Consider the following 22,691-nt stretch of genomic DNA (forward strand, 5'->3'; position numbering starts at 1 on the left):
ATATGACCTGGCATTTTGATGCCAGTGATGGCATTTAAAAGACCCTTCCATGCATGAGAAGCACCAATTACACAGTAAATCATTTGGAAGCACCTTTAGGGAGTGGGAACTGTCATTAAACCAGTTTATTTTGCATGGTAGACATACTCCTTTTAAGCCCTCAGTGGTTGAATCAAGGCCAGAAGACCCTCACATGGCTGAAAATAAATTCAAAACATCAGTGATGAGCACAGGGACATTTGAAGCAGGCCTTTGGTTCTGACAGAGCATTCGCACCCAAACACGGAGATAACAAAAGTCTCATTATATAGGTTTCATAAATGTAAGACCAATTAGTCAAATGGTGGTTCTTTTAATGTGGATATTGTCCTTTTGAGTTATTTCCCCACACCTTTATTTCATGAACTGTTGGTATCAGAATATAATGTGTTGCCTACCTATCCAAATACTTGCTACTAGATGCACACAGGTATTCCATATATTCAATTTCATTTATTCAGTCACAGTTTATTGCTTAACCTACTATTACTAATTAATAGATTTGGACACTCCATAAAAACAGGAAGCAACCGATTGGTCATAACCATCTTTTTTTGTTTTAATTGTTTCAGAAAGGCAGTATGATGTAGTGGTTAGAGTGTTAGACTAAGGTTTGGGAGACTGAGGCTCAGATCAGCATTCAACCATGAAGTTCCCTCCGTGACCTTGGGGCAGTTACTATCTCTGTCTAATTCTCAAAGGATTGTGAGGATGAAATGGAAGGGATGGGGAGAAAGGAAATGTGGGATATAAATGTGAATGAATAATGTCCCTGACAGTCCGTTGTATGACATACTATACAAAAATATTTTTATTTTGGGGGGAAAGGAGTGGAGAGGAAAGAGGAAAAAAGGTTAAGCTCAGGCCCCAGTTTTTAAAGTTACAGTTCCTATAACAACCAGCGGGGAAGAAAACTGCTCAGGTAACTTGATGGAATGTCCTGCTGCTAGGTGACTTTTGAGGGTGGGCCAAAGGCAGCTGGTCTCTCAGGAGAGGAGATGGGGAGAACCTTTCTTCACTTCTCTCTTTTCTCTGCAGCCTGAAGGAATGCATCAAAACAGACACAATTCATTATGCAGAAATAAAGAGAGAATAACATTTGTTTGTTTGTTTTTTTAAATGGAGCTTATACTAGTAGAAAATTAGGATAGGAGAATTTCTACATTAGCAAATTTTTCCACTAAAAACACACACCAATCAATGCATGCAGTTGGAGTTTAATTATATTGCTATGTTCAGATGTCATGAAAATAAAATCCACATCCTTATTAATCTTGGCACAATTGTGCTGGTGGTTTAAAAGAGCAAACAAAAATAAATTTTAATTTAACTTTATTTCAGGCTTGTTTGAAAAACAATCTTATGAGACAATGACAGTTTTGCCCATTTTATGTGGTTAACTTACCCTAACCCTTCCCAAACTCAGCACTGGGATTGTGTATGTGTGTGTGTGTCCCCTCCAACTTTACTCTCAAGAGTGTGAGAACTCAGGATGTGACAAAGAGACGAATGGGAACTGGTTATTACATTATTTGTACATTTAGAGGCTTAGTCTAGATATGCATTTGAGGGCTTCCTTGCAGCCCTGTGATTCTTAGTTGTAAAGTTTGGTCAGGAGAGAGTTAATGGACTGCTGCAGATTAATCTGATTTTTTTGGGAGGGGAGAGAGTGTAAGAAAGTAAAAATAATAGCCAGGCTCAGTCTTGTAGCTGGAAATGCACAGCTGTCTGATTTGCTCTTTGTGGCTATGTACACCAACCTATCTGTAGTACAAAAATGTAGTTTTTCCTCAACTACTGAGGATAGATTCAACTGAACACAACTGGGATTTACACATCTAAAACCCACAATAATCAGGTCAGATTAAGATTAGTTGAAGCACTGCAGCTGTACTAATTTGAGGGAGGAGGCAGTAAAATATGGCCCATTATAGAACAAAGATCATCACTCTGGTTAAAGGAAGCAATATTGATGCATATGAATGATACAAGCACTAAGCACTCCACCCTATATCTTCCCAACAGCCACATAAAGTATTGTAGGCTGATACTTGAGTGAATGGTCCAAGGCTGGAAGTAAACAAAACCAATGAGTTTTAAAATGGGAAATTGCAAGTAGTCAGAGTATTTTTTGTAGCCTACAAAAGCTTGTATCATAATAAATTTGTTAGTCTTTAAGATACCACAACATTTATTCTGTGTTGCCTTATTTCCCAGGCAAGGAGCAGGGTTGCCATATTGCCTGGTTAGCCAGGTTTTACCTGGATTCTTGCCATGCTACCCGGTACCCACTTAGCCCATTAGATGGCCTGGATTCCCAGCTTTCTTTCTTTCTTTTTAAAAAGCAAGTTCTCTAGCCATTGTGGATCCAGAGGCAAAATGTGGAGACAGTTTTCTGCCCAATCATTTTGTGAGAAATCAACTTATTCCAACCTTTCGTTGTTCTTAGCCAATGAGGAATCAAAAAAGGGGTCAAAGACCAAGATGCTGGAAAATAGGAACTTTTATTATAGATAAAACCCAACGCGTTTCAGCCTGTTATCTGCAGGCCTTCATCAGGGGATAACAGCTTATAAGATGATAGGACCAGCAAACATTTAATATTGACACAGTACAGAAAGCGATTTGCTCAGACAATACCCTGTTTAGGTGAGATGATTGACTGAATTGAAATATTGAAATCTTTATTTTTGTCTATGTTAGAAATTGTAGTGGTGTGTTCATTTCACATTTCCTAACTGTTGGTACAGACAAACTCTTGGTTTCAATATTGCTTTTCATTTATGCTTTGCTGGCTTTTTGTTTTATGCTGGCTTTTTATAGTGCTGCATTGCGTTGATAATGTAATTTTTTGTTTAAAGATTCCTCACATCCTTTCCCAGTTTGTGGTGGTAATTACTAGGCACAAAAATAAAACAACTGAAAAATGCAACTATTAATATGCTTAATTTGCATACTACAAACATTAGCCTGTCCAGACATGTAGAACTAGAATATAGCAACCCTAGCAAGGAGGGACCCTATTTTGGGAACTGCACCATGGTTCCCAGCCCCCTTAACCTGGCCTTGCCTAATACTCTTTTCAGCTGGGGCTCAGGCACATTCATTTTGATAGTGGATTGGCTGGAGGTTCAAGTCACTAAAGAAATGGCAGCTAACTGTGTTCATGGGAAGATATATAAGGTCAGCTGAGAATGTCGGTTGACAAGGGAGGTGTGAGGCAAAGACCAGAAAATGCTGAAGTTCAGGTAGATATCAAGGTAGTCTTGCCTAGTGTGATGATTATATGCTGGTGAAGATCAGAAGAAAGGAGATGGTGGCTGTGTTGGCTAAGAGGCCTTGGTAAGGCAGCTTACCAAATGGAGATTACACAAGTGGGTTTTAAAATTGGCAAAACTGTTCAAGCAGCCAGAAGTACAACCGGAGAAGCTTTGGGGTCAGAGGCAGATTGCACCAAGTAGCTACTCTGGTTGTGAACAAATTTGGCTGGGGTGGAGGTTGAGGGTCTTTGACCTCTTCGAGGCTGGCAGCAGCAAGCGTGTCTCTTGAGCCCTTAGAAAGTGCCATCAAGCACATGTAAAACTTGAAGTAAACACCAGTATTCCCTTAGGTAAAAAATATCCATTTAATAAACAATCCTAGTTAATAGTTCATTCTGTCTCCAGTGTTGGTGTCAATCTCACAGCTAAACTGATTATACCATGCTCTGTCAAAATGAATTTGTCTGATTCAGGCCCTATCAACACTAACATTTTAAAAGTGATGCCTGACTCAGGATAAGGCAGCTTGCTTTGTTCCTCAGTCTCCAAAGCCCTCCCCCAACCACCTGCCTGTCTGCATACCTCAGTGGGGGTGCAGGGACAGCTCTGGTGGGGCTTTAGGAGTTTGCTCTTTCCCCTGGATTTCTAGATGCTAAGTCTCCAAGTGGGTAATAGAGGCACCTTGGCACTATAGCACTTGCATGTCAAAGCATGCAGATTTCCACTACGGCACAATACGACGCACAGCTAGCAATTGCATATGCTTGCTGAGCTTGTTGTTTTGAATTGCCGATATTGTAGGACGTTTTTGTTTTTCATGTATGTGTATATCTTCAGCCATCAGAATGAATAAATACCATCTTAGACTTTAACGCCTACTGGGATTGAGTAAATGTTAGAAATTATGACAAAATATGGTCAGACGGGTATACGCTTATCAGGAAGCAAGACAACAATGCAAAAAGGAGCAAGAGATGGATAGCAAGGGGGAGGGCACACTGTCTGATCTGAAAGCTGAAGACTGGGAAATTCATGCTTGTAGTCTCTGTGGGTCATCTTAAAACACTTGGCTGCCCTCATGGTCCAAGGCTGCATTTATTTGTCCGTGTTAATAGGTTTACATTCCACCTTTTAAAAAGACACTTTCTCACAAGGCTGTGCCCAAGGCATGTTTGTCAAGCAAATGTATAACAATAAAATATAGAACACGCAATTTAGAATTAAAACATTTAATAAAACTAAAAATTATAAATATTTTTTAAAACATTAAAACAGCAGTCAACCCCATTGCCAGAAAGGAGGATTTGTATCACTACAAATGTGGGGCCACCAATAAAAAAGCCCTTTTCCTTGTCCCTGCCAGACCGATTGTTCTCCCAGGCAGGCACATCAGCCAGACCGCTGAAGCAAATCTCAAAGTGTGGGCAGGCTGACATGGGTGAAGGGCTGACTGCTATAACTTCAGTTTAAAGTTTAAGAACCCTGAGAAGGCAGAAGAAGTTGCCTATTATCACTTAGCTCCTGGGCAGGAGACTTGAGCAGTTACAGAGTTCACTTGGTCACACTCTTCCTCACTGTGGTGAGATATTTAAATTACAGTAATTATTTATCAATTTCCATCTATTACATACACTAGCATGTGCAGATCTGTGCCTTTCTTTGCCCCCTCCCCTTTTGGTGGTATATGTCTTCTTTTTTGGCAATGCATAAATGGCCAGTCTAATACCTATTTTCAAAGAATTGTGCTGATTACCAGTTTGTTTTCCCATCCAGTTCAAGTTGCTAGGTTTGCCCCAGGTGGTCTGGACCCTGGGACTGAAAGGCACACCTCCTTCTTATACATTCTCCTATGTGCCTCAATGGATGAGGTGAAGACCTCTTTTGTGTCCCTGCCCCGAATGGGATAGTTTTAGATTTTTACTGTGATAGCCTTTTGGAACTTGGAACTTGCCTTAGGAAACTTGTTTGGCCAGTTCAATGATGGCTTTCAGAAAGGTTCAGTGAAACCTTTTTACACAAGAACACACTTGGGTTGTTGGGAGGCAACTGATGGTGATTTTATTTAGTTCTCTTTCTGTTTCCGCTTTTCATTTGTGATTATTTTCTGTCAGGACGGTGGAACCTGGTGCCCACCAGATGTTGTTGGACTCCACCTCCCATCAGCCCCAGCCAGCATTACCAATGGTCAGGGATGATGGGAACTGTAGTCCAGCAACATCTGGAGGGCCTGTTTTATATTGTATTTTTTAAAATATATATTTTTAATAGTTTGCACTGCTTTGCAAGCTTGGGAGCAATTCAGCATTTAAATTTAAGAGTGAATTTCAAAAGAGTTCTGCCCAGCAGCAGCCTCTGCAGCTTTGCAAAAGATAATACAAGAGCACACCAAGCTATTATTTCTTGGGTTGCTTCTGTAGTTGGGATGTTGCTGACTTTCAGCAGGCCCTTCATTGGAAACTGGACCTGAGAGATTTTGCATTAAGCTCAATGTGTTGATCCTCTAGCGTGTGCATGCATCCACCCACAGCTAAAAAACAACATGTCTCAAAAATCAATTTGTTTGCCAGAATCAAATGGAAGAGGAGGATGAAGAAAAAAGTTAGAAGAACATATTTCCTTGTCGAGCTTTGTAACTCGGCAAATATTCAATTCATTTTGGAAGGTTCTTTTTATTGCTTTAGAGCCATCTTCAGCCAGCTGAGGAAAAGACATCTGAAGACTGATCAAGATAAAAAGAAAATCCAATATACAGTTATCTTTACTCCTCTTAAAAACATTCATGCAAGGGAATGTTATTATATGTTGGCACAATGCCTAGTGACCTAAGATGTTTGATCTTGGCTGAGGTCTTTACACACTAACAAAGAAGTGATGGAAAAGGGACTGCTTTATTCCAAGACATGTTTCTCACTTTATCTTGCTCAATCAGACGCTGTAGAGGTGTCTCTAGAGGTGTCTCTGAATACCAGTCTTAAGATGCAGTCTTCTCCATTAGTTTCTTCTATTGGGCTTCAAGGAGAGATTTAGTAATCTGTCAAAAATGTCTCCCTGAATCTTACAGGAATTCTTTGTACTTCCCTCAAAAACTAGAGGCCCACAATCAAAGATTTGCACCTGGCATTCCAAAATGAACGCTGCAAAATCCAATATTAAAAAGTAGGAATACAGTTCCAGGAAGAGCAACTCCTTAAAGCCCTGCAAGATAGTGTTACATTCACTCCATTTCTCTGATCGGTGAGAAATTCCAGGGGCTTAACCAGGTTTGGTTACCTTTGGAAGGAGGTCACAGGAGGGTTATTAGTGTTTTGTAAAGCTGGGTTTATTTACAAATGTACAGGTTGAGCGCAGATGGAGGCACAGCTAACAGTCTATCAGACAGTCAAAGTCCACTTCTCTTGCATCAGGCCTTCAGTCCAAAGAGGCAGCCAGTACCTCCAAATGCTTACAGACACTACAGCTCAGTCTGCTCGTTCTCTCTCTCTCCAAACTGCAGTCTGTCTTTGTTGTTTTCCTTTATAGACACTTCATTCACATCATCCTTTGATAAGCGATATTTTTGTGGTATACCACTTTGATGGGAAGCAGTTCATAAATCCTTAAAATAATGGTTCTGTTGCTGTCACATAATTTGGATCTCATGCCAGTGGTCTGCAGTGTGTTTGTTTGTTTGTTTGTGTGTAGAACAAACAGTCAGGGAAAACAATTTGAGAGATGCGTTGTAGCAATCAAGGGAAAAACTGCTTTGAGGTTTGCTTCTGACTGGAAGAGAAGTGAAAGCTGCTTGTCGCGGCCTATTGCCGAAATAAACACAGACACCATTCATTGGGTTAAATCATGGGCCACGTTATTAAAACAGAGTCAATTATAACCAATGAACCTGCAGAGGGACAATCAAGTGAGGGGGAATTCTGCTGATCCAGGCGAAGCCTGCTTGCAGCTATAGGGCAACCAAACCTTGCCTGAGCCTGGGGCTGCCCTGTGCCAGGCCCCAGCTCTGGCCACACCCTGAAGATGTGTAGGGGGTCCAACCCGCATCACCGCCCCCCGGAGCCCTGAAACTCCGAGCGGATGAGGCACGTTGGCCCCAAAAGCGGCCCGTGTTCTGCTCCCGGTCCGTATAACCCTGAGGTGCAGGCTCCCGGACCGCCAATCACCCCCAAAGGTGCCTAAAGGTGTCACCTAGCTGCCCTTTCCCTTTTAACCTTTCCCCCACGCTTCCTTGCCACAAAAGGGGGACAAGCCTCTGCTTAGTCTCCCTTTACCCCACACACGATAAGAATCTGGTGCACACCCCTCTGCAGGTCCATCAGGAAGATGTCATTGCCCACGTCAGTCAAGTGCACGCCATCTGGCCTGAACAACTCCAGCCTATCGTGCTTGATCTCTGGGTGGTGTATGACAGAACCCCCCAGGCCCTTGATGGCCCTCTGAATCTGTCTATTAACCTTCTTCCGAGCCCTGCCCATTCCCCGTGGGTCACCAGCACAATTCCACGTCCTGCGCGGCAGGATGTCAGACCATACCAAGTTCACCCCCGGCCAGCGCAGCGCAATGGCCTGGAGGTCACTACATGCCTGTTCGATCAGGGCCTTGCCCTTCAACAGGCCCAAGTCATTACCTCCCAGGTGGATGACCAGCAGCTGGGGCACTGCCTGGTCCACAGCTGACTGGAACAAGGTAGGCAGGAGACCGTCCCAACGCATCCCCCGGCGCCCAAGCCACCGCACTGAGGCCCACTGACTGAGCCCCAGCTGTGTTCCAATGCGGGACTTCACCGCCCTGCGGCCTGCCCAGAAAATCATGCTGTGACCGCAGAGGAGGATGCTCACTTGCTCCAATCTTTCCCAGCAGCCTGCCAAAAACGACAACAATTGCCATTAGCTGCTGGCCTCCTGCATCTCTGTTAGTGGTCTAACATAAGTCTTATATGCATCCGAGGACCACCTGCCCACTGCCTGTAGCTGCCCCTTGGAAAAACCCAGGTGGGCGGCCGTGGAGGCTGCTCCTATCTGGAAGGAGTGTGTCCCGAACTTGCGGGCATCCACACCTAGCCTATGGAGTGCTGCCTTTGTCACCGACCAAAACTGATACTTGGTAAGGGGCTGGAGGTCCCTATGCCTGAATTGGTACCCTGGCTGCAGCCCCCGGGCTGCCAGAAAGATCCGCAGGGCCCTAACCGGGCAGAGTTCCTCCTGTTGGCATGGGGATAACACAATCAGACGACCCTTGTGGTGTTGGTCCGTCTTTGACTGCCTGAGTCGCAGGCGGACCCCCTCTGGCTCCCAGCTGAGATCAGAAACCAGAAGGGCCCGGAGGGAGCCATCCATCTTAGAACCTGCCACTACCTCCCCTATTCGGAAGGCCCCAAAGAACAAGGTGAGGGCCGCAGCATGGTATAGCAGTGCCTCAAAATGGGAAGAACATAGAACCCTCCACTGTCCCTGCAGACCCAACAGTAGCTCTGGGGAAAAGGGGGCACGGGCATCAGGTGTGTGTGGGCGCTCATGGGACCACCCCTCCAGCATCCGGCGGACCCTAAAGTCACTGGAGTAGTCCTGGAAGCCCCGTGCTTTCCCTAGGAAGGATAGACCGGAGAGCTTACCTCTGATGGTCCTGACTGAAAGTCCCCTCCGCTTCCCTTCCACGCAGAACTCCATAAGATGCTTCACAGGGATGGGCCACTCCTGGGTGTAGCCTCTGGACTTCCTGAAGCTTGCCAGGTCCCTACCTGCCCCCTGGTAGCTGGCCAAAGTGCTGGGTGCCACAGACAGGCTTATGGCCCGTTCTGATTCGGTCCTCCAATCTCCCATAGCGCTGGGGGTACCACGTCCGGCTGAGCCCTTGCCCACGGCGCCAGCTGGTGAAATCTCTCCATCTGGTTCCGTGATAGAGCATCAGCAATACTATTATCAATACCCGGGACATGGCGTGCAAGGAACTGTATATTATAGCGAAGACATTGGAGCACGAACACACGAACCAGCCGCATAACGTTGGGGTTTCTAGAGGACAGGGTGTTGATGACATGCACCGTAGGGAGGTTGTCGCACCAAAAGTGGACTGAGGAATTGCCCAGCTTGTCGGGCCAAAGGTGTACGGCCATGACAATGGGGAAGAACTCCAAAAAGGTCAGGTCTCTGGTCAGGCCAGCCTGTGCCCAGTTCTGTGGCCAGCTGCCATGACACCATGAGTCATGGAAAATGACCCCAAAACCGCAGGAACCTGAGGCGTCGGAGCTCACCTGTAGCTCCGCTTCCAACAGGCGATCCCTTCTCCATAAGGAGACCCCATTGAATTCCTGCAGGAAGGTGGACCAAACTGCCAGGTCCTCCCGGAGAGCGGCAGTAACACGCGTGTGGTGGTGGGGGCGTGATAGGCCGGACATGGCATCGTACACGCGCCGCAGGAATGCGCGCCCGGGTGCTACCACCCTGCATGAAAAGTTCATATGGCCTGCCAGCTGTTGTAGTGTGGCCAATGTCACCTTCTTTGCCCCAACCACCTCCGAGATTTTCCCCTTAAGGGCCACCAGCTTATCCTGTGGGAGCCTACAGCATTGGGCCACTGTATCGATCTCTATGCCCAGAAAATTGAGGGTGGTGGACGGGCCCTCAGTTTTCTCAGCCGCAAGGGGAACGCCCAGTTCCCCGGCCATCCCTGCGAACTGCTCCATAAGAGCCTGACAGGCGCCCGAGTCTGCAGGGCCCGCAAACAGGAAGTCGTCCAGATAGTGCACCACTGATTGCCGGCCTGCCCGTCTCCTGACTGCCCACTGCAAGAAAGAACTGAAGCGCTCAAAAACCGAGCATGAGATGGAGCAGCCCATAGGCAATGCCCTATCCACATAATATTTGCCCATGAAGGCAAAGCCTAACAGCTCAAAGTCCCGTGGGTGCACAGGGAGGAGATGGAAGGCAGATTTGATGTCACACTTTCCCATGTGGGCGCCAATCCCGCAGTCCCTAACTATACGAACTGCGCAGTCAAATGATGTGTAGCGGACAGAGCAGAGGTCTGATGGGATGAAGTCATTTACTGACCCACCCTGGGGAAAAGACAGGTGGTGTATAAGGCGAAATTCACCTGGTGCCTTCTTGGGCACGAGGCCCAGCGGGGAAACTCTGAGTGAAGGGATGGGTGGTGCCGTAAAGGGGCCCAGAACGCGGCCTGCCATGACCTCCTTTCCAATTTTCTCTCCCACGACTGATTCCATGCCTGCCACTGATTTGAGGTTGCGGGACATGAAGTGGTGCCTGGGGCCTGAATAGGGGATCCGAAAACCCTCTGTAAAGTCCTGGAGCAAAAACTGGGCGTCTTGGACTCGGGGGTAAAGGCAGAGCAAGTACTGGAGTTCAGGGAGTTTAACTGGACTGGGGCCCCTTTCCTTGAGCTGCACTAGCAGCTCCCGGTCTCCTTGCGCCGGCTGAGTCCCTGTTCCCACCTCTGAAAGGGCGGCCCCTGGGGCAGGCAGCGCAGGAGTGCGGACCCCCGCAGATTGCGCACTCGTGTCGGAACCTGCAGGGGGTACGACCACAGTGGCCTCGGGAGCTGAACTCCCAGCAGAGCAGGCGGGGTTGAACCCCCTGCCCCACGTGCCTGCGGGAAGGAGCTGCTGCCGCCTGGCGGGCCAAGAGGTGGCCGCTGTCTGTTCTATCCCTGGCTATGGGCTTGGAGTGAGACATAAACTGTAGCCACAGATCTGCTTCCTTTTTGTCCCAGGGGAAGGAGGTATCAAAGGCCGCCCTCATACGAAACGATTCATCATAGGCAAGCCATGCTGCCCCCTGGAACTCAGAGTAGCCCCGATATACGATATCGAGGTATTTAATCAGGATAGGGCCCTTCTGTGGCTGTTTCTGCATCACCACCCCCATGTATGTCAGAAATGCAGGCAACCAATTGGCCCAAGTGCGCTCTACGCGCCGCCTCTTGGGCTTGTCTGGTTCTGCCTCTTCGCCCTTATCCTTCTCCCTCCTAACTGGCTCCCTGTATAGAAGTGAGAATAAGTCGACATACTCCCCCTTCCATATTTTTTCCTTTGTAGCGGGCAGCAGGTGAAAGCCCAGTGGGGCTGATGTCTCCCCAAAAGGTATAGCCCCGTCCCTCACTGAACCAAGAGGGTCAGTGTCCTCTGCAGGAGGGGGTACCGACCAGGAGGGCTGCACCCCCACTCCCATCCCTGTCCCGGCAGTGGACTGCCAGACCTGCTCACAGGCCAACCCTAGGGGAGGCTGTTGTTGTGGCGTGCCGTGCCCCACACCCATGGGGATCACAGCTTGCCTATACCGCTCAGTTTCAGCTGGTGGGGAAAAAGGCTAGTATGGGAACCCCCACGGGGGCCAGCCCCACTGGGGCTGCCCCTGTTGTTGTTCTGCCCAGGGAGACTCACCCACTATGTTGTCTGCTGAGGGGCCATGCATGGGCTGTGGTCCCGGGGCTGCATGTGAAGACAACGCTGGTCCTGCTTCTGCTCTGGGCACTCTTGCTGCGGCCCCATTAGGCCCTGCCTCCAGCGCGTCCAGTCGTGCTAAGATAGAAGTAATAGCTGCAGCGTTAGCCCCGCCGACTGGACGCAGCGCTTTATCCCGGGGCCGCTTGGGGGGTGGTTCCTTTGTTCTCCCAGGTGCCGGCTGGGCTGAGCCCCTCTCCAGGGCTTCTAACCTGGCCAGTATAGCAGTCCATGGCATGCCTTCCCCTTGTCCCCCATCCTCCGCCGCTGGGGGTGGGCACCTACCCTCTGCCCTGGGGGCCCTTCCCTTCCCTTTTGGCCCACCTTGACCTTTTTTAGGTGGCATCCTGAGCCAGAGTGTAGCCGGGTCTATCCAGCAGAAATGACCCCCAAGGCCTATGCCCGTTGTGGAAGTGCCTCCTGGCAAAGTGAGAGGTGGTCAGCGTGGGGATACCTATAAGGGGGGGCAGCACCCTCACAGCCCAGCTGGACTGTGTCCCCTGCTCACTCCCCTCCCCTGCTGATGGGCCCCTTTATCTCACCCCACAATCCTGGCAACCTGGGCCGCCAAGTGAGAAATGGAGGGCATGCAAGATGGGGCTGGGACCCACTTCCCTTGCTATGGGGTGGATGAGGGGCAGAGAACCTTCCCACAGGGGACCCCTGGGTAGCAATCAAAGAAAAAGAACGCGGCCACAAGGCCGCCTCGCCTGAGATCCGCCGCTGCCTTTAGGCCGTGCTGCCGCTGCACTTCGCTCCTCTGGAGGACCTCCCGAGGCCTAGGGCTCTCTCTGCTGCACCACCGGGTCTGCAGCTGCCTCTTGCAGGCTTCCCTGGAGAGGAGCCACACAGCCGCTGCCACCGCACCTCCGCCGCCGCAGGGCCTCCTGAGGCCTAGGACTCCCTCCACTGCTCCGCCGGGTCTGCAGATGCCTCCTGCAGGCTTCCCTGGCGAGGAGCTCAACGGCTGCTGCTGCTGCACCTCCCGCTGGAGGGCCTCCAGAGGCCTAGTCCCAACTGCCCCTCCAGGGCGCCAGGGCCTCTCCGCCGTCCTTGCCGCGCCGCGATCAAGGCGCGCCGACCGCTCCTCGCCGCCGGCCACCCAGCACCAAGGCCTGGCCCGTAGGAGCCTTGAGGAGCCACGTGCGTCGGCGAGCGAATTGATGTGAGTCCGGCGGCAGAAGCAAGGACTCAAGGACTCAGCGGCGCAGCGTGGCTCCTTTCGCGGCGCACGTGGCCTCAGGAGGCTTTGCCTCGTCTGGACCAGGTTTCGGCGGCGAGCCTCCCTAGCCCCCTCGGGAGATCGAGAAGCAGAGCAGCGAGGCTGGGCTCAGCGAGGCTTGGCGGCATCGGCGGCATCGAGGCGTGCACGGCAGCAAGGCTCGGGCCCTCGTGAGTTCCTACAGTTCCGGCAGCGGCGGCAGCAGCGGATCCCAGGAGGCCTCGGTGGAGGCCTGTGGCGCAGGATCGGAACCGATGGCAGCAAAGACCACAGGCTAGGCGGCCTTTAGGCTGCAATTTATTTGGGGCATCTTCAGGGAAGGGCGGGTGACACGACCCTGGGCCTCAGATAAGTGGGTGCGAGGGGAACAGAGAATAGGCAGGCCAGCCCCCCCCTCTTCCTGGACAGGGCTAGGCCAGGGATACAAAGCACCAGAGATGCCACCCAAGAAAGGACAGGGGGGGCCAAAAGGGAAAGGAAAGGCCCACAAAGCAGGAGGGAGATGCCCACCCCCAGCGGCAGTGGGTGCTAGGAGCGAGGAGGGGCCCCCATGGGCTGCCATACTGGCTAGGCTGGAGGCCCTTGAGCACGGCCCACGCCAGCCTAGTGCACCCAGGGCTCAACCTGCGAGGGGGAAAGCAAAAGGGCCAGCACCCAAACGTCATAGGGGGAAAGCGCAGCAGCCAGTGAATAGGGCTGACACAGGGGATGTTGCCTCCATCTTAGCAAGACTGGACGCACTGGAAGCAGGGCCCAGGGTGGAAGCAAGGACGCCTAGTATGGAGACAGAAGCGGCTCCCACCTGGCAAGCAGCCCCGACAATGCAGCCCACACAGGGACCTTCGGTGGACAGCACTCAGGGTGAGTCACCTATTGCGCCTCGCCAACAAGGGCAGCAGCAGTGGAGCTGGCCTCCATGGGGGTTCCCCTACTGGCCTTTTTCCCCACCAGCTGCAACCGAGGGATACAGACAGGCAGGGACTCCCACGGGGGGGGGGAGTGTTTACGCCACAGCAGCAGCATCCCCTAAGGGAGGCCTGCGAGCAGGTCTGGCACCCCGCCGCTGGGACGGCGGAAGGGGGGAATCAGCTCTCCCTGTCGGCCAACCCCCCTACAGAGACACCCGACCCTCTGGGATCAGTCAGAGAGGGGGCCATACCCTTTGGGGAGACATCTGCCCCACTAGGTTTTCACCTGCTGCCGGCCACAAAGGAGAGAATATGGAAAGGGGAGTATGTTGACGTATTTTCACTCCTGTACAGGGAGCCAGTTGGGAAGGACAAGGATAAAGGGGAACAGGCAGAGCCCGATAGGCCCAAGAGGCGACGCACAGAGCGCTCTTGGGCTAACTGGCTGCCTGCATTCCTTACGTACATGGGGGTGGTAATACAGAGGCAGCCTTATAGGGCCTCAGTACTGATTAAATACCTTGACATCATATATAGGGGCTACTCTGAGTTCCAGGGAACGGCATGGCTGGACTATGACCAGGCATTCCGTATGAGGGCGGCCTTCGACACCTCCCTCCCCTGGGATAAAAAGGAACCCGACGTGTGGCTGCAATTCATGTCACATTCCAAGCCCATGGCAGGCGATAGGGCAGACAGTGGCCATCTCTTAGTTCGGCAGGCTTCGGCAGCTCCTTCCCGCGGGCCTGCGGGGCAGGGGGTTCAACCCCGCCTGCTTTGCTGGGAGTTCAGCTCACGCGGCCACTGCGGTCGAAGCCCATGCAAGTTTAGACATGAATGTGTCCTATGTGGGGGCCCCCACTCCTGCACTAGCTGCCCCAGAGGCCTCCCCTTCAGGGGGGGGGACAGGGATGCGGCGGGGACAAGGAAGCCAGGGGCTGCAGGCGCAGCTCAAGCAAAGGGGCCCCAGCCCAGTTAAACTCACTGAGCTCCAACACTTACTGCGCCTCTACCCCAAAGTACAAGATGCCCAGTTTTTACTCAAAGGCTTTACAGTGGGTTTTCGGATCCCCTATTTGGGTCCCAGGCAGCCTTTCATGTCCCGCAACCTTAAATCAACGGTGGGCAGGGAATCAGTGGTTAGAGAGAAAATTATGAAGGAAGTCATGGCCGGCCAGGTATTGGGCCCCTTTGCGGCACCACCCATCCCCTCACTCAGAGTTTCACCTCTGGGCCTCGTCCCCAAGAAAGCAACAGGCGAATTTCGCCTCATACACCACCTGTCCTACCCGCATGGGGAGTCAGTCAACGACTTTATCCCAGCAGAGCTGTGCTCTGTCCGCTACACATCATTCGACAGGGCGGTATGGATGGTTAGGGATTGCGGGCCCGGGGCCCTTATGGGAAAGTGCAACATTAAATTGGCTTTCCGTCTCCTCCCCGTCCACCCTCAGGACTTCGAGCTGTTGGGCTTAGCTTTTGCGGGTGAATATTATGTGGACAGGGCATTGCCTATGGGCTGCTCTATCTCATGCTCCGTTTTTGAGCGCTTCAGCTCTTTCTTGGAGTGGGCAGTCAAGAGGCGTTCAGGCTCGCATTCTGTGGTGCACTATTTGGATGACTATCTGTTTGCGGGTCCTGCAGACTCTGTCGCCTGTGGGGCCCTTATGGCGCATTTCGCAGGGCTAGCCGGGGAACTGGGCGTCCCCCTCGCGGCCGAGAAAACTGAGGGCCCATCCACCACCCTCACTTTTCTGGGCATCGAGATAGATACGGTGGCCCAATGCTGCAGGCTCCCCCGAGATAAACTGGCGTCCCTGAGGGAAAAAATCTCAGAGGTGGCCGGGTCTAATAAGGGTACATTAGCCACCCTCCAACAGCTGGCAGGCCATCTGAACTTTGCATGCAGGGTGGTAGCGCCCGGGCACGCTTTCCTGTGGCGCATATACGAGGCCATGTCCGGCCTATCACGCCCCCACCACCGCACACGGGTGACAGCTGCACTTAAGGCCGACCTGTCAGACTTCCGGGAAGGGTGACTTCGCTTGTGCCTGCTTTTGGGACGGGCTCCTGCCTCAAAAGAAGCTTATTCAGATATAAATCAGTCAGAACATTTTTTTTTTGACTGATGAAATTTCTCCCGGGCAGGGAGAAACGTAGAGATCAACCTCAAAAGCCTGTTTTTGTTGGGAGGACTGGATTTCATTAATTTATGAGATAAGGTCCAGCCAACAATGCCGGACGGACTTCCGAACAAGCTCTATCTGTTTAAGCGATACGTTTATCTTTTCTTTAAAGAGAGAACGGACTAACAGGCAAGCACCCTTCTTTCTATTATTTTTTTTACTTGGTTTAAATTGTTGCAGCAAAAGGAGATTTGTCAGATTGATCGGCTTTGGACAACTTCTGGGTGAGCTATAACTCTTCTCTGTTATTCACGAAATTAACAGCTTATCTCTGTTTCTGTCGCAAAAAGCTGTCCTGGAAGTGCATTCTAAAGATATAAACAGAAGAGGGATTTCTATTCCTGATTTCTATTCCGAGGAATATTATATTGTCTGGGACTATTCTCTTTTTGGTCTATTTTTTTTTGACGAATCTGCTTCTTCACGACGCCACTAACTGTTTTGATGCTGGGAACTAAATTTGTTTTGCATTCTTGAACATAGAGAGATAAGGCAGGTTGCTCTGTTTATACTGTGATGTCATCAAGCCTGGAATATTAACCCAATTGTTGCTGAAATAAGAAGTGGTTCTTCTTTATTTTTGTTTTGCTTTGTTTTTGTGGTTTTAAAAATGGCAATCAAGAAAGTGGCTGAGAATCTGGAAGTAACTATGTTTCAGAAAATAATGGATGAGATTGAGATAACGAAACAAACCCTGCGACAGGGTAGTAAGGAGCTGAAAATTGAACTGAGCAAAATGACGCAGGAGCTTAAAGAAATAGGGGATCCTGTGAGAGAGGAGAATGAGATCAGAGATGAGAAAAGAAAAAATAAAGGGAAGATACAAGCCCTGGAGATTGGAACAAATGTGGAATTGGAAAAAGATCTGGAGTTTATGGATTTTAGAAATAAAATCTACTGTTTGGAATTTAACGTTATCTCTGAAGAAATTAATGAAGATATTAGAGATAAAGTTATTAATGGCTTGGATAATCTTCTGGACTGGAATGACGTGATGGAGCTTGATATAGAGAAAATCTATGGAATTAACTGCAGCCATGTGACAATGGAAAAACTCTTAAGAGATGAGCCAGTGCATTTTGTAAAAAAGAAGAACACAGATATGACTTTACAACAGTATTTCAGCAACTTATTCAGAATGGATGGCAAGAAAATATTTGGGATAGAGGAAATTCCCATCAGACTCTTATTATATGACTATGGCTACAACAGCAAGATTATTATGGAATACTGATAATGGAAGATTGGACACTGAAATTACTGGACTTAACAGGACTATTGAAGATGGAAGATGGAACTAATAGGGATAATGGAATAATGGCTATTGAAATTATTGGACCTAACAGATTCTGATGAGATGGATTAATCGAAATGTTTATTTGGACTATGGTTATGACAATAAGATTATTATAATTATTAACGAGATGGATTAATTGACATGTTTATTTGGAGAAAAATTGATAGATATATTTCTTAAAGAATTGAAACCTTTCTTTGACTTTTTGTGGAAAGAATAAAGTAATGTTTATGAGATTTGATGATTAATTAAGATAACTACTGGAGGAAAGTGATTTTATAATATGATTTAAGAGACAGGATTGTTATATATTGTAGACCTATAACTGATTTGATATGTGACAAATGGGAAGTCAACATTTTATTTTTTTTGTTTAATCATTTTTGTTTTGTTTTGTTTTTTGTCTTTGAATGTTTTATGATTTTGTTTTCTATGTTTTATGAAAATTTGAATAAAAATTATTGTTAAAAAAAAAAAAAAAAAAAAAGGCCGACCTGTCGGTGTGGTCCACCTTCTTGCGGGAATTTAATGGGGTCTCCCTATGGAGAAAGGATCGCCTACTGGAGGCAGAGCTGCAGGTTCACTCCGATGCCTCAGGTTCCTTCGGCTTTGGGGTCGTTCTCCAGGAATCATGGTGCCACGGCTGCTGGCCATGGGGCTGGGTGCAGGCTGGCCTTACCAGGGACCTCACTTTTTTAGAGTTCTTCTCCATTGTCATGGCAGTACACCTCTGGCCTGACAAGCTGGGGAATTCCTCAGTCCACTTTTGGTGCGACAACCTCCCCACCGTGCATGTCATTAATACCCTGTCTTCTAGAAATCCCAACGTCATGTGTCTGGTGCGAGCATTTGTGCTCCAGTGCCTTCGCTATAATATCCAGTTCCTGGCGTGACACGTTCCGGGTATTAACAATAGTATTGCTGATGCTCTATCACGGAACCAGATGGAGAGGTTTCGCCAGCTGGCACCGTGGGCAAAGGCTCTGCCGGATGTGGTCCCCCCAGAGCTATGGGAGATTGGAGGATTGAATCAGAAAGGGCCATAAGCCTGTCCGTGGCACCAAGCACTTTGGCCAGCTACCAGGGGGCAGGTAGGGAGCTAACAAACTTCAGAGAGTCCGGGGGCTACGCCCAGGAATGGCCCATTCCCGTGGAGCATCTTATGGAGTTCTGCGTGGAGGGGAAACGGAAGGGCCTTGCAGTCAGGACCATCAAAGGTAAGCTCTCAGGCCTCGCTTTCCTAGCGAAAGCACGGGGCTTTCAGGATTACACGGGTGACTTTAGGGTCTGCCGTATGTTAGAGGGTTGGTCCCGTGAGTGCCCATGCCCCCCGGATGCCCGCCTCCCCTTTTCCCCAGAGCTATTGTTTGGCCTGCAGGGACAGTGGAGGCACTTGTGCTCTTCTTCCTTTGAAGATCTGCTATACCATGCTGCGGCTCTCACCCTTTTTTTCGGGGCCTTTCGAATTGGGGAGGTGGTGGCGGCTTCTAAGACCAATTACTCCCTCTGGGCTTTTCTGGTTTCTGACCTCAGCTGGAGGGTGGAGTGGGCCCTCTTGCGGCTCAGGCGGTCCAAGACGGATCAGCACAGCAAAGGCCGCCTGGTGACATTTGTTGGATGTTGGATCTGGCGCAAGCAGATGCCCAGGATGCAGAACAGTATAGTGACAGGCTAGATGCCAGTTGAAGCAATGAGCCGGACAAGCAATAAGTTTTAAGAGTCACTTTACTGACAATATATCACAAGCTCTCTCTGTACAAACTCCTCGACCCCCACACTCACAAGTGTCTGCTGGCCCTCTATATAGATAAGGCCAGCTGCCTGAGCCTAGGTTGCTTAGCAACGTGTCCTTGAAGATGGCTCGAGCTCTGCCAACTTTCGCTTCTAAGTCACGTAGCTCACTTGTGGAAATTTAACCTCTGCTTTCTCGGTTTAATAGCCCCATGCCAGCGGACTGAACTCTGCCCGGTAACAGCCCTGCGTGACTTTGTGGCAGCAAGGCGCCCACAGTCGGGGTACCTATTCATACACAGGAACTCCCAACCCTTACTAAGTACCAGTTTTGGTCTGTGGCAAGGGCGGCACTGCGGAACTTAGGTAGGGACCCCAGTAAGTTCGGTACACACTCCTTCTGGATAGGTGCGGCGTCCACAGCAGCCCTCTTGGGCTTCCCCAAGGACAGGCTTCAGGCAGTGGGCGGGTGGTCATCGGACGCATACAAGGCTTATGTCAGACCACTTGCTGGCATGCACGGTGACAGAGTGCAGATGTCGCCCCCCTCCTTACCCTAATGTCATTGTTGTTTCAACAGACTGCTGGACAAGATCGGAGCAGCCATGCATCCTCCTCTGCGGCCACAGCATGGTTTTCTGGGCCGGCCGCAGGGCGGCGAAATCCCGCTTCGGCACGCAACTGGGGCTCAGTCAATGTGCTGCAGTGCGATGGCTGGGACGGCGGGGGATGCGATGGGACGGGCTTTTGCCGGCCTTGTTTCAGCCGGCTGTGGAACTGGTGGTGCCCCAGGTGCTGGTCATCCACCTGGGGGGGAATGACTTGGGCCTGTTGAAGGGCAAGGCCCTAATTGAGCAGGCATGCGGTGACCTCCGGGCCATTGCACGTCGCTGGCCGGGGGTGCACCTAGTGTGGTCAGACATCCTGCCGCGCAGGAAGTGGAATTGTACCGGTGATCCACGTGGGATGGACAGGGCCCGGAAAAAGGTGAACAGGCAAATTCAGAGGGCCCTTTGTGACTTGGGGGGTTCCGTCATCCACCACCCAGAGGTTGGCCACGACAGGTTGGAGTTGTTTCGGCCAGACGGCATCCATTTGACCGACATGGGCAATGACATCTTTCTTGGGGACCTGCAGAGGGGTTTACACCAGATTCTTATCGGGTGTGGGGTAAAGGGAGACTAAGCAGAGGCTTGCCCCCGTTTTTGTGGCGTAGAAGTACGGGGATAGGTTAAAGGGAAAGGGCAGCTAGGTGACACCTTTAGGCACCTTTGGGGGTGACAGGCGGTCTGGAGGCCTGCAGCTCAGGGCTACACGGCCCGGGGGTGGGGTACAGGCCGCCTTTGGTCCAACGTTCCTCATCCGCTCGGAGTTTCAGGGCTCCGAGGGGCGGTGATGCGGGTTGGACCCCCTACACATCTTCAGGGTGTGGCTGGAGCCGGGGGCTGGCACAGGGCAGCCCCGGGCTCAGGCAGGGTCTGTTCGCCCGATAGCTGCAAGCAGGCTTCGCCTGGAGCACCAGAATACTCCCGCACTTTATTTTCCCTCTGCAGGTTCGTTAGTTAATTGTTTCTGTTTAAATAAAGTGGCCCATTATTTAACCCAGGAAATGGTGTCTGTGTTTTATTTCGGCAATAGGCCGCAATCCCGTTCCGTCCCCGGGACTTACCGGGAAAAGGGGTGTGTTTGCGGCCACTGCCGATGTCCTGGCCGCCATGTTGGGGCCGCGCACGCACCCGGCGCGCCGGCGTGCTGGCGTGTGACGAGGCTGGGGGGCGGGGCAGCCAAAGGCCATTTAAGGCCACCCCGCCAGCTTCCCGCCGTCTGTGAGGGAGGGCGGCTGGCGGCACGGCCTTAAATGGCCGTCTGACGCCCCGCCCCCTCGCTGCGTGCTACGTCAGCGTGCCTGCGCGCTGCGTGCACGCACACACCCCAAGATGGCGGCCCGGCAGCGGCGGCGGCCGCAAACACGCCCCTTTGCCCGGTAAGTGGGCGCGGAACGGGGTTTTGAGGGAAAGTGATGTTACTTCACAGGAGGGATGGCCCCCATCCATTGGCTGTAGCAGCTGGGGCTGATGGGATTTGGAGTCCAACAACATCTGGAGGGCCACCCCATCCCTGCTTTGCAGATGGGCGCCATCTATCATGGTGGTCATCTACTCCCTTGAGCTCATTGTGTGTATTTGCAAGCAGGTATTGCAAAATGTAAAGATTCTCCGTGGCACAGAGTGGTAAGCGGCGGTAACGCAGCTGAAAGCTCTGCTCACGGCCAGAGTTCGATTCCAACAGAAGGAGGAAGTGGAATCTCCGGTAAACGGGGTCGAGGTCCACTCAGCCTTCCATCCATCCATGGTCGGTAAAATGAAAATGAAATGAAAAGAAAGGCCGGGGAAGGAACTGGCAATCCCACTCCATATATACGGTCTGCCTAGTAAACGTCGCAAGACGTCACCCTAAGAGTCAGAAACGACTCGCACTACAAGTGCGGGGACACCTTTACCTTTTATTGCAAAATGCACCATCATTCTCGGTGATTTATCACCAAAAGAAGATGAAACCCTATGGCTCTGTCCCCAGTCAGTGAGGGATGGTGTTTACTTCTGCCACCACTTGTTTCTCCTCCTTCTGTTGTTTTGTCCTGTGTTGAATTTTCTGTTGTAAGCTCCTGGGGCAGTGACCTGCTCACTTGCAGTTTGTGAAGTGCCACAGACACTGAGCCTGCTACATAAATAAATAAAGTAATGAATAATACAGACCAGTGCCTGTCCAAGACATTTAGCCACCTGAGGCAAAGGACACAATGGCACCCTTCTCACTCCATGTACAGAAGCTGAATCTTATGTCAGCATGGGATAGCATCCTTTACTGCACCTGGGGGCAGCAGGCTAGCTTACGGGGTGCACAACAGGCTGTGGATTGTGCCCTGCACAGCCCTGATCGGCATTGGAGTGAAATGGCCAGGGGCTCAAGAGGAATGGCTGAAGATGTCTGCCCCCCCAGGCAATGGCTTCACTGTGCTTAATGTTAGGGCTGGCCTAAATACCTATGTTTTCTATTCTTTTAAATAATGTGTGGTGGTGTGCTACCCTTTATTTTGTAACTCATCTATTTTTTTTGGGGGGGGGGGAAACTACCCTACCCCCTCATTGTAGTGACTTGATTGCACTCCATAAATATTTTACTGCATTCCAGCGTAACTGCAATGTACGGTTATTGTGAACTCAAAACCTTTCAGTGATTTTACCACAATCAGACACTCTGGTGAAGAAGGTCAAAGAAGTGCTTTTTTTTAGACCGAGTATTGAAATCAGTTTCTTTACATGTTTTCCCCTCAGAGACACAACAGCACTGTCCAATCTTCCAGCGGTTTGGGTTTTCAGCAGGAGTCTGTCTACCTCTTTAGCCTGTTTATCTAAGAGCCTGCCTTGCTTGCTAAGTATTCAGGAGGCAAACCGCAGAGCCATCAAAACATCCTTTCTTCAGTGTCAAGAGGTCCGCTGGCCAGCATCGAGCGTGAGCATAGCAAGCGTCACCCAGCCATCAAAGCGTAAGGAATTTGCCCTCTGCCAGTAACGTTTCTTACCTTTCAGCAGATAGGT

The 22,691-nt window shown here is 50.3% G+C and overlaps 2 protein-coding genes across 10 annotated transcripts; one reads left to right on the forward strand and one right to left on the reverse strand.

The window, feature by feature from the left end:
- Positions 1-238: 238 nt before the first annotated feature.
- On the reverse strand, positions 239-13,825 carry LOC133387832 (uncharacterized). 8 transcript variants are annotated; one of them, XM_061633533.1, is made up of 4 exons: positions 11,689-13,823; positions 8,902-9,174; positions 7,918-8,151; positions 239-1,078 (listed from the first exon to the last, which is right to left on the reverse strand). In XM_061633533.1, the coding sequence occupies exons 1-4, from the start codon at positions 12,092-12,094 to the stop codon at positions 1,026-1,028; spliced, it is 966 nt and encodes a 321-aa protein (XP_061489517.1). In that variant the 5' UTR covers positions 12,095-13,823; the 3' UTR covers positions 239-1,025. The 8 variants fall into 8 exon arrangements, 4 of the variants coding, with proteins under 4 accessions (XP_061489517.1, XP_061489507.1, XP_061489497.1 ...); XM_061633523.1 differs by lacking the exon at positions 239-1,078 and adding an exon at positions 2,535-7,090; XR_009763582.1 differs by having other exon boundaries at positions 241-1,078; positions 7,918-10,559; positions 11,689-13,825.
- On the forward strand, positions 12,640-20,747 carry LOC133387851 (uncharacterized). Of its 2 annotated transcripts, XM_061633556.1 has the most exons (3): positions 12,640-13,140; positions 13,697-13,831; positions 19,673-20,747. In XM_061633556.1, exons 2-3 carry the CDS (start codon positions 13,750-13,752, stop codon positions 20,275-20,277), a joined length of 687 nt encoding a protein of 228 aa, XP_061489540.1. In that variant the 5' UTR covers positions 12,640-13,140; positions 13,697-13,749; the 3' UTR covers positions 20,278-20,747. The 2 variants fall into 2 exon arrangements, with proteins under 2 accessions (XP_061489540.1, XP_061489530.1); XM_061633546.1 differs by having other exon boundaries at positions 12,640-13,831.
- Positions 20,748-22,691: the final 1,944 nt, after the last annotated feature.

The sequence above is a fragment of the Rhineura floridana genome, chromosome 1 (assembly GCF_030035675.1).
Source record: "Rhineura floridana isolate rRhiFlo1 chromosome 1, rRhiFlo1.hap2, whole genome shotgun sequence".
Taxonomy (NCBI): domain Eukaryota; kingdom Metazoa; phylum Chordata; class Lepidosauria; order Squamata; family Rhineuridae; genus Rhineura; species Rhineura floridana.

Excerpts from the sequence above, each read along its gene's own strand:
- LOC133387851 (XM_061633546.1), top strand. The coding sequence starts at position 13,408 with ATGCCACCCAAGAAAGGACAGGGGGGGCCAAAAGGGAAAGGAAAGGCC. Across the intron at positions 13,832-19,672 it reads TTCGGTGGACAGCACTCAGG|ACTGCTGGACAAGATCGGAG; the intron begins GTGAGTCACCTA and ends TTGTTTCAACAG.
- LOC133387832 (XM_061633487.1), bottom strand. The coding sequence starts at position 12,094 with ATGCCACCTAAAAAAGGTCAAGGTGGGCCAAAAGGGAAGGGAAGGGCC. Across the intron at positions 10,560-11,688 it reads CTCAGCAGACAACATAGTGG|GCCCCAGGCACCACTTCATG; the intron begins GTGAGTCTCCCT and ends TCCCCTATTCAG.